The sequence below is a fragment of the Musca autumnalis genome, unplaced genomic scaffold (genome assembly GCF_047663935.1).
Source record: "Musca autumnalis isolate F117 unplaced genomic scaffold, ASM4766393v1 scaffold_1, whole genome shotgun sequence".
Taxonomy (NCBI): Eukaryota; Metazoa; Arthropoda; class Insecta; order Diptera; family Muscidae; genus Musca; species Musca autumnalis.
The window spans coordinates 12370743-12382406 of NW_027411644.1; the positions used below are offsets into that span (position 1 = coordinate 12370743).

Genomic DNA, 11664 nt, shown 5'->3' on the forward strand with positions numbered 1-11664 from the left:
TCGAATTGTTTGCACAAGATCACCTTAAAAATGTTGCACAGTGTTATTATAAGGTGTCTTTCCTAGCGATAGTTTTCTAATTCCCCTGTCTGACTGAGTCCTTTTTCAGGAAAATATACACACACCCCCTTACTTTTAAGATTCCCTAAAATACAGACAATTATTTCTTGGTGTTTCACAGGGCTAATAATTTTTTTCTTTCGTTCTTATTAAACAATGTAATTTGAACTTATAATAAAAATGTATGATATTTTATTACCTCATAAAAATTATTAATACATCAAATCGGAAGTCAATGTTCTCTAATAGTAATCTGTAATTTATGCATTTGAACAGGAAACCAGCGGAATAGTCGCTGTACTTGGACTGAAAAGCAAACAAAAAAAAAAAAAACACAACAATTGTCATTTATAACTATTTTAAATTAAGAGATACAAAATCTATAAATTCTACATCTAGAAAAGCCTTTCTAACAGTTTACTAACAACTTCTGATTAGTTCGGGTTGTCTCTTGAAAAGAAAAGTCAACAACAACGTCAACACCAATTAAAAAACAACAACAATAATGCGTTTCCGTAATTCTGTTAATTGTTTATTTTTAATGTCACTGATGGTGACATTGTGTGCAGTTGCCAATGGCGGATTTCGTAAGTGAATCTATGAAGAAAAGCTATCGGAATATAATAATGATATACAAAGTAAATGAACGAACAAGGATCAGATCCTTTTAACAGTCAACAAAAGTGCCGCGAGAAATCAAACCGCAAAACTTAAGTTTTTGTGAATATGGTGTTCAATAATGTGTTTAAAAAAGAAAAGTTCACCCGATTTAACGAAGCCTCATATTGGAAATATCCTGAAGAGAAAAAAATTCATTGGGTCATTGGGGTCAACTCTATAAAAATTAAAACTTAATTGGACATATATTCCAAAGTGCAAATATAAAATTTTTTAACCTTAAAATGATATCAGAAGCATTTCTATACTGCATGATACAAATTTCTTTAATTCCCTTAGTAGACGATTTTAAATTAAAGATGAGATTGAGAAAATTCCATAAAGTATTAAATAACACTGTGAACCGAAATTTTGGGGGGTGGAAAATTCCTTTTGGGGATGAAAGCTCTTGGTGAGTATATACAGAACCCAGAAGGACAGATCCGCGGTGAGTCGAACTTTTGAGATATGGCGTGATGAATATTTTGCTGGAGACCCTATAAGCCCTCAGATATTAGCGTTATATCTTTGTCCGCTGTTGTCTTAGCTTATTTTTGAGATCACATTTCTTCAGCCAAATCAAGTGAGGATTATTTTCGTAGAGTATTTTGACCTTCTACCTCGCTTCCTTCAATGTCCTTTCAGTCCTTTATTTTAAGAGCCGCTATAAAAGTACCAAAAGATGACGTTTTTCATCTTCGAAATGTTCTGCAAAAATGTCGCTCAGAAAGCCTTTCTAACAGACAAAATCGATTAGTTGTCAATGACAGCCGTACCTACAATTTTCTGAGCGACATTTTTGCAGAACATTTCGAAGCTGAAAAACGTCATCTTGTGGTACTTTTATAGCGGCTCTTAAAATAAAGGACGAAAAGGACATTGAAGGAAGCGAGTAGAAGGTCAAAATGCTCTACGAAAATAATCCTCACTTGATTTGGCTGAAGAAATGTGATCTCAAAAATAAGCTAAGACAACAGCGGACAAAGATATAACGCTAATATCTGCGGTCTTATAGGGTCTCCAGCAAAATATTCATCACGCCATATCTCAAAAGTTCGACTCACGGCGGATCTGTCCTTCTGGGTTCTGTATATACTTACCAAGAGCTTTCATCCCCAAAAGGAATTTTCCACCCCCCAGACTTTGAGCTCCATTTTGTTGCACAGTGTAATCGGTTATATCAGTTGTAAAAAGTATATTTATTTCTTCCCGCTTCCGTCGACTTTAAGGAAGAATTTTTATTCAATAATTTACGCTTGACGGGAAATTAAATTGTATGTTGTGTTAATTTATTTATTTTGTTTTATATTTTCTCCCGTCTGTTTTGTTTTTTTTTTTTTTTTTTATCATCTAACATCTTGAATTACGGCGATTTTTTGTGACCTCAACGTTTCTCCAGTAATTCTCAGATTCCTTCGAATTCGGAACAACCTTTAGGTGTTGACGTTAGAGTTTTCACTTCCGGTAGCAGTTTTCGGTAAATTTTCTTAGGAATTCAGTGCGATTTCGAAATAAGACCGAATTTTGTTATAACTCAGAAAGTTTGAGTGCAGAGTTTATAAATGAATTAAAAGGATAGTGAAATATGAAATTAGAGCCAACAAGTAAGAAAGTATCAGTCAGCTGTGCTGACGGAGACATACTCTCAGCCACTGAACAAACAAAAAAAAACCAAACACAATAGTTATGCCGTATATTTAATACGAGTATATGTATATATTTCAGGCTATACCAAATCATTGACATATACCAAACATTTTTAGTAGCCAAACTTCTTCATAAAGTACTCGAAATATTAAATTCCGTTAAACTAAGTTTGAGACGAATTTTTTAAAAAGTTTTAGAGTTATCTTGCACAATAACCATTTTAGTATGTGCCGGCAGGGTTTTGGAGCTTTTAGGCCATTATCTTGACTTACTCCGGAAAAAATGTACCGTTGTTAATGAGGCCGCTCGAACAGCCTACTGAAAAAAGAATCAAAACGGCGCGAGAGGAGCTCTGAAACTTCATTTTATCCGAATTTTGTGTGGAAGGTACCCGAAGGAGTGGACCGATATAATCCATATCCCAACCTGATACATGACTGGATGAAATAATACGATGTGCGTAGTCTGCACCAATCAGAAACTCCCTGCAAGAATAATCTTGCGGATCTTGTGGATTTACCTCTTAAAGGGAGCCGCAATGAAGGAATAATACGATGTGCAAAGTTTGGAACAACTCGATTGTTCCCTTCTAGATTTATCGTTCACACCATTTTACAGAAACATTTTGAACCGTTGTGGGGGTGGTACCCGAAAGAGTGGACCGATATGGCCCATCTTCGAACTTAAGGGGTTATCCCTAGTTGTACTGGCCAAAAAAACTCAATTTTCATAATTTTTTCTGAGAAAACTACCAATATTTTTAGGTAAATCTTTTATTCCTATGGAGGAGCACATCTTAAACTACCTTTTTAATTTTTGTTGTTGAAAAATATTGCACAGTTTTGTGGTAAATGGCTACCTGTGAAACCCATTTTTTGTAAAAGCGTTTTGCTGTGCCAAAGCTTGCTCGAAAACGAATGGGCCGATCTTCATATATTTTGGTGCGCGCTTTAAGAAACTAATAATCTTGTCTTTAAGCGAGACAGAAATATCAAAAATCTATTTTAACAAAAATAGTGAAAATTTCGATTTTAACGAAGAAAATGGACGGATTTTTGCCCAAAAATCGGCACAAAAATATTAAAAAAAAAAACTGTCTCGCTTAAAGGTTTTATGTATTTAATGAGCTCATCAAAATATACGAAGATCGGTCTATCCGTTTTCGAGCTATCGTTGGCACCGACTTCAAAAATGGCATTTCGGGAAAAACGAGTTCTAAGTTTTTATTTCGGTTTACATGAATAAAAAATTTATTTTTGGTAAAATTACAAGGAGTCATCTATTCCTGGTCCATACAATATCTCTTCCGACGACGATGCAGCTTGTAAAATCGAAAGTTGGTGTTGCCTTCGCAACATTCTTCCTTCACGAGTGCACTCGACCGCACGTCTCTCTGCCAGTGCAATTCGTGCTTGGTCGATTTTTTAGCATATTCGTGTGTGTTTTGTCCACAGCTCACTTCGGTCGAGCTCAAATAAAATAACAATGATTTTGTACCTTCGTTAAAAAGACAAATCGCAATGTAAGCAATGTAAGCTGCTAAATTTACAATGAGTGCTCCACTTGAAAGGTTTTGGGGCAAATTTTCCAAATAAGTTGTTTGAAGCTTTCGTTGCTATTTTTATTGAAGCCGCCGACGCATCTTTACTTAGATCGTTGTATATAGGTCTAATATCATCCAAAACATTTGATCGTGTATGAAATCCTCTTTTCATGCCCGAGCCCGTTGATATGAACACCACGAGTCTTCACCAGTTGGACATCCTTCGTGACGTGGATTTGTATCGCTTGAACTGTAATGATCAAATGTCGTCCATATTGCCTCATGCATGCATCGTGAATTGAATTCGAACGGAGTCGAATTGCAAGTCCTAGTATGCAGTGAGCTTTTCAAGCAATTTCCCCGTCAACATTCCTTTGCCTCCAAGCTTTTTGTTACATTTTACTAAACTTCGAAGTCGGGACCCCATACGCTTTTGGACGTGTCCGATTCATTCCTTCTTTACGACTTCTACCTCGTCATATGGATTAGAATTTAATAAGCCAGTGTACGTCTTCGAGTCTCCGTCTCCAATATAGTAATGGTACAGGACATTAGTATATTTGGCTATTGAGCGTTTGAAGATTTCTATAATAGAGTTCACCTCCATTTTTCCCGAAGAGCCTTCATGATTTGCACTGCAATTGTCTTTGTGTGTGTTCGTACCATTCTTCGTATTCCGCATCGCTCAGTTTATGTTTCCACGATTCACACATTTTACAATAAGCACTTTTTACCACAATAGCAATAACTTTTCGACTGTAGTATCCTAGGACAGTTGTAACTCCAAACAACGACGAAAATCCTCGCTTCCTCCATGATCCATCTCTGGATACTGTTAATTTCGAAATGTCGTCGAACGATATATTGGGAGTATTTTCAATTTCTTCTCGTACGATATTCAACATCCGGATCACGATTAACCGTCACATCAACATTAGTTAGCAGTTTCTTGGCAGAGGTACCGCAGTTTTCAGCTTGCGATTCGAATTATGCAAAAAGAAGTGGTATAATAAACCAATAAAGTACGCCTAAACCACTACGGGTTCTCCACTTTGAAAGGTCATATCTCAGCCAATTTTGCTCTGATCGACTTGAAAATGTTTGCGGCACACTCTATACTACCTGTACTAAAAAATAAGCGAATACTTTTTTTTCGGTTTTTTGAAATTGACAAGTAGGGATAACCCCTTAAACTAAGTTTGGACAAAATATTACGCTATACAAAATTTGGTTCAAATCATTTGATTCATTCGAGAGTTATCGTGCGCCAGACAGACAGACGGCTAAATCGACTTCAAATTGTCTGATACGAATTTCGTCCAAACATACTCTGGGTCAAAAACCGTTATTTCGATTAGGCACATTTTTGGTCGTATCAAAGTGTATATACCCTTTCTAGCCTAAAGGCTGAGGGTATAAAAAAGGATAAAATAGTGTCGCAAGGTTTAATTAAATAAATGGGCCATGTCATAGCGCCTTACGCGAAACCTCTGATCGATACATCTCTTTGTCGACTACAGGACTGCATTCCACAGATCTATTCAATGAAAATAGCTGCTACAGCCCGATACCCTCTTTGATCTACATACCGAAAATGCAGCAAACAAAAATGCCTAATTTGATTCTGGTCTGAGTGAGGAGAGTAACTTTTTTGTGGATGGGTATAGGATATTAAACTTCCAATCATATGGTCTAAGTTCCTCTCATCATATGGTGCTAACTAGCTGATTCATACACTTTATAACAGTGTACATACACTTTATCATCAAAAATGGTTTAATTGTTTTTTTTTTTTAAGTATTCTCTAGCATGATTTATACACTTTTTCATGCATTCAAACCAATTGTTGAAGCACTTTTTCCACTCAGATTAAGACATCTCCAAAACGTGGTTTTTGAACGCTTCAACAGCATCTTCTGGCTACAGAAATCGTTGACAACACCTTTTTTTCTGGATGTGTGGGAATAAAGGGAAATGAAGTCATTGGGTTTCGTGCCAAGGCTGTACGGCGGATGACCCAATAATTCATCGTTCTCTCAGGTTAAAAAGGCGCTGCACAGTGGATCCACCCATTGGCCAAAAATAAAAAAATGAATGTCAAAATTTTGGTACAACATCTGGCAACTCTGAAAGCTATAACATGGACCTTTTTAAAAATATATTAAGTTTTGTTTCATTCGAACGCGATCTTCTTAAGAATAGCTTCAAAAGTCGGAACATTTGACTAATATTTTTTGTTGTGAGTACAACCTATGTTTTAAGTGCAAGTAAATATATTCAAAATATCGCGAAACTAATACGTATATCAAAATATTATAGTGGATTTTGAAGGAGGAGGTAATAGCTCAATTTTCATTAAAAAATAGTGTTTTAGCGTGTTGTGGAATTCTAGTTAGCTGCATATTTCCTTAGTGTATTTTGTAATGCTAATTCGATCATATACTTAAAATTGACATAAGGTTTTAGTCATGATGCCCACCAGTGCCCACCTCGGGAATAATTTTCCAAAGTAGGTCATGGGTTTAAGATTATTCAGTATTAAAATCAGCTGCCATCTAGTGCCAGACTATAAATGGTGGGCCGCTGACTAAAGCTGCCCTAGAATAGGGTTTCTATGGATATATTGGCGTATAACTCTGTTATCTGACCACGTACATTAACATAATTGGTATCAGTGGCAAGATGAAGAAATCTTCTTCCATATTTGTCTTACGTTAGCGGTAAGTGCCTTCCAGGAAGAACGCTATAAGATCTATATTAAAAATTTTACCAATTTTAAGACAAAATTTTTTTTTTTTTAATCCGCTAAATTGTTTGGATTTTATGTTGTTTTGGAGATTGTTTTGTTTCCCCAAGCCTATTTTTGCATCATAAGATAATCGCGACCTCTGTCCATGTCATTTTGTATTAACAGCATAAAACAATTCTTACCGTATACCCCCTCCAGAGGGGAGAATGTTACGCTCGTGGTTTCTTAAAACACTCTTCGCAGCAGCACAAAGCTATAACCAGCGCATTAGCTTGATACTTACACGGGAAATATTTTTGGCCACTTTCTCCATACAAGTGGATCCACTGTGCGCTGGTTTAAATCGATGTGTGAGAGCTCACATTGTCATGGTGTACAATGATTCGTCTTCTCCTGTTCGTTTTTTAAAAATCTCAAGAGCCTTTTATTTATTTATTTTTTTTTTTTTTTTTTTGAGCGATTGTCCAATTTTGCTGGATCTAACGAGAAAACCCAATTTTTGCGGCCAGTTGTTCATCCAATATCAAATGTTATTTGGTGGAAGAAATGTCCCTGGATGTCTCTATCACACAGTATATAACAAGGCAATCTTGCATTATCCGTTCTTTCACAGCTTAATTTTTTCTGGCACAACGACCGTTTTTGGACGACCCTCACCACCTTCGTTTTTAGCGAGTGTCGGCCATAATTAAATTCATTTAACCAGTTTTTCATAGTGCTTTAGGATGGTCCTTTATTGACATACAAAATTTAATTTGATCGATGAACTCTTGACGTGATTATCCACGTTGAATGTTGTGAGCAATCAAATTTCACTTTTTTGCAAATTGATTTTTTTAAGACACTGTAAGCAACACAACACATAGTCGTATGTCAAACAGTCGTACAGTCCATAGTCGTATGTCCTGAGAACGTTAAGGCTAAAAACTGACAAACATTCAAAAAAGAAATGTCAAATGTTGTTTGGCATCACGCGATATTGTTTACGCCAGAAAGCTATTGTGTAGCCATTGTAGTTTTTCAAAAACTTCAGCGCAGAATAATTGACTACTGAACCCAATGATCCGAACATGAAAAAAACGAATAAAGAGATTTTACACAACCTGTGCTGCACGCAGAAAAAATGGCCTCTCTAACATATGTCCCAAACATATTTTGCAAACATATTTGTTTTCAAGCAGTCACACAATATAGTTTGAACTTTTCTCCAACATGATTGTGGTCTGAGTGGATATTTGCTTCTCGAATCGATCGTACGTCAAACACCCTTGATAATGACCAGAAGACAGTCAGTGCCTTTACATATTTCGAGTTGTTTACATCTGAAGCTGCTAACTACATATTTTTTAAGTGAAGCCCATTAACTTATTCCGTTGTCATATGATGATTAACAGTGGAACCTTAATATACTGACCCTTAATAATTATACCCTCGGGTACCTACCACACAAACTTAGGTTTAAGATTCATTTTAATAGCTCATCTCGCATCGCTTTGAATTTTTATCAGCAGGTTCTCCTTGCGGTCCCTTTACGACGGTAAAACGTCCATACTTCCTGCGTTGAGAGGCCTAAAAGCTCCAAGAAACTCTGACGTCACCAACTAAAATATTAAATCCGCAAGATAACTGTCGCAGGGAGTTTCTGATTGGTCCAAACTTTGCACATCGTATTATTTCATCCAGTCATGTATCAGGTTGGAATTTGGACTATATCGGTCAAATCCTTCGGGTACCCCCCACACAAAATACGGAAAAAGTGATGTTTAAGAACTCCTCTCGGATCTATTTGAAATTTTTCAGCATGTTGTCCTGGCGGCCCCTTTACGGCGGCACAATTTTTTCTTGAGCAAGTCCATACTTCCTGCGGTAGGGCCTAAAAGCTCCAAGAAACCCTGACGGCACCAACTAAAATGGGAAATCCACAAGATAACTCTCGCAGGGAGTTTCTGATTGGTTCAAACTTTGCACTTCGTATTATTTCATCCAGTCATGTATGAGGTTGGAATTTGGACTACGAGTATATCGGTTCCATCCTTCGGGTACCTCCCACGCAAAATTCTCGGATCTATTTGAAAATGTTCAGCAGGTTGTCCTTGCGGCCCATTTACGGCGGTATAATTTTTTCATGAGCAAGCCCACTCCTTCGCGTATTTCCATACAAAATTAAGAATGAAAAAGAAAGTTTAGGAGCTCCTCTCAGATCGTTTTGAAATTTTTTCCAAAAAGTTCTTCTGGCGAGTCCTGTTACGACGGCGCAATTTTTTCTGGTCCTGGCAAGTCCATCCTCGAAGTGAGAAATCGATTTGGTCCGAACTTTGTACATCGTATTATTTCTTACAATCTCAAATTATGTCCAAATATTAGCAACATCGGATCACTCTTTCGGGTACCTCCCGAACAAAGTTTGCAGTTTAAGGACTCGTCTGGGATCTTTTTCAAATTTTTGGCAACATGTAGTGTATGCGGCCCACAGTGGTTCAGAATCGTCAAACAATGTAACAATGTAACCTTTGAACAGATATTTTCATAACTTTTGTTCGACAGATAACATAGTCAGCTTTCCGATGCATTAAAAACATTCGAATTCGGTTTAGTAGTTGAAGAGTAAATCGCAATTTGAGTTGTTTTTTTTTCATATTTTGAGACAATTTAAAAAATAATGAAAAAATTTAAATTTTTTCCAAATTAAAAAAAAATATATTCCTTGGGTTTTCATATAACTCTTCTAAAAATTCATATATTAACAAATTTCCATTTGTGTAAAAAAGCTATAATTTATATGAGAAACGGTATGGAAAAAACACAAATTTGTACCCATGCAATTTCAAAAAATTAAAAAAATGTTAAACGGACTGGGTACAGAAGTATATGTATATGGGCTGATTATTCCAAGCTGTTCCCTAAAAGTTCTAGTCACCAAAAGTTGGAATTTTACTAAAATTGGTACCTGAGGAAAAATAAAATAGCTCACTTCATGTAAAGACAACAATCCTACCTACCAAACAAAAAAACAATGAACACAATATCTGTTATAGTTCCCAAGAAATAGCTATTTCTTTCTCCAAAAATTTGAGACAAACAATTGGTCGTATTTAAGGGCGCGCCGCCACGCCCTCATCTTCCAATATTTTGACCTATTTTTTGGTTTCCTTAGTTACAATATGTTGACTATCGAATCCCATATAGAAATTAACAATCCGTGACGACAGGTGTTTGGGCAGGAAAATCTATTCCTGAACCCTATTTTAGACGGTATAATTTTTTCGGGGACAAATCCATACATCCTTAGAAATTGTCCCCAAAACTCAAAGAACCTCCATAGACGCCAGAAGTGTGTTTTGTATTTGCTTCTTTTCTTTAGATCCGAGGCTCACCTGACTGATACTTTCTTAATTGTTTCATTTTTTTCATTTCTCCTGTCCATTCCTTCCTTTTCTTCCCAACTTCTCTCGTGTGCTATTTGAGTCCAAAAAGTATTGGTATTCTAAATCTCAGATGATTTGACCTTGACTTGGAATAGGCTTTTCTGATATTTCTCAATCTACACTCCATGGCCGTCATTTAAGCACATAAATGTTATAAAAATTGTATATGCATTAAATTATGACAATTATTGTTTTCAATTTATTGTTAATAATTTATTATTATTTTTTTCAATATTCCAGCTGATGATCCAAAACCTTGCAAACATGGAGATGAAAAGTGTATTGGAAAAATTATTGAATTTCTTGCAAAGGAAAAATTTGCAGGTAAGCTGCAGGGATAACACACACATAATCACTTAAAGCTGGTTCTACTGAAATTAAAATAGTAGTATAAATTGTATAGATAATTAAATTTTATTTGTTTTTTAGGTGATGACAGTTTAAATTTGAGTGCCATTGACCCCATACCAGTTAAGAAATTGCACATCAAGCAAGGCAGCGATAGTCCCGTCAACATCGATTTATTGTTCACCAACAATGTGGGTATTGGTCTGAAAACGGCCAAATTTATAAAAGCAAAGTAAGTGGAGAAGAAGAAGTTTGGAGAAATTTCTAAATTGATTTATATTTATTGTTAATAACGAATTTTGATTTCAAGGGGCTTTGGCAAAGATTTAAAAACAAAACATGAAATTGTGTTCAAGACCGACATAATGGCATTGCAGGGGGACTACAAGATTTCGGGCAAAGTTTTGGTATTACCCATACGTGGTGAGGGTAAAAGCAAAATCACAATGTGTAAGTTTGTCAAGAAGATATACAACAAATTACAAATTATTTTATGGGTACTAATTGTTGGGTGTTTTGTTTTTTTCAGTTGAACCTTTGATAACAATTAAGTGGGTTGGGACACCAGTTGAGAAAAACGGCGAGACCTATATGAAAATGGAAAAATTCGCCGTTGATCTGGAGCCAAAAGATTTCAAATTTGAGTTGGATAATCTTTTCAACGACAAGACTCTCAGTGATAATATGAATAAATTACTAAACGATAATTGGAAAGAAATTTATCCTGAAATACGTGTCGCCTTGACTCAGGGTTTGGCCACGATTGCCCACAAGGTGATTCAGGGTGTTTTCGATAAGTATCCCTATGACAAATTATTTAGTCAATGAATTCATTAAAAAAAAATAGTTTTTAATCTGTTGTAAACTATGAAAATGGAATAAATAGCAAATGAGATAGAATATAAAAAAATGTGCAATGGGAACGTTTAATATAATTTTTATCAAAAGTGAAACATGGTTGTCTAGTATATATCACGTTTTGGGCCATAATAAATATTATATATTTTATATTTTCGATTTTGGAACCACATCTCACTACTAATCATTGATGTCAACGCCTGCACGTTGTCGTAACAACAGATAATAACGAATCGAAATGAGAGCTATGTCAGCCGTTGTTTAACAACGGAACATTACTCTCCCATGAATTGTCTCTCAATTACTTTGTACATCAATACTAATAATACGACATCCAGGCATGATTTAAAATTCCTGGCCTACAACTTTAATACATG

General features: G+C 35.8%; 1 protein-coding gene across 1 annotated transcript; it reads left to right on the top strand.

Moving 5' to 3' along the window:
- The first annotated feature begins 464 nt into the window (after positions 1–464).
- LOC141393555 (protein takeout-like) lies at positions 465–11339 on the top strand. Its single transcript, XM_073966658.1, has 5 exons — positions 465–647; positions 10322–10405; positions 10511–10661; positions 10740–10879; positions 10959–11339. Exons 1-5 carry the CDS (start codon positions 566–568, stop codon positions 11255–11257), a joined length of 756 nt encoding a protein of 251 aa, XP_073822759.1. The 5' UTR covers positions 465–565; the 3' UTR covers positions 11258–11339.
- The last annotated feature ends 325 nt before the right edge of the window (positions 11340–11664 follow it).

Coding starts and splice junctions, on each gene's coding strand:
- LOC141393555 (XM_073966658.1), top strand. CDS start 566: ATGCGTTTCCGTAATTCTGTTAATTGTTTATTTTTAATGTCACTGATG. Junction 648..10,321: donor AGTTGCCAATGGCGGATTTC/GTAAGTGAATCT, acceptor TCAATATTCCAG/CTGATGATCCAAAACCTTGC. Junction 10,406..10,510: donor TGCAAAGGAAAAATTTGCAG/GTAAGCTGCAGG, acceptor TTTGTTTTTTAG/GTGATGACAGTTTAAATTTG.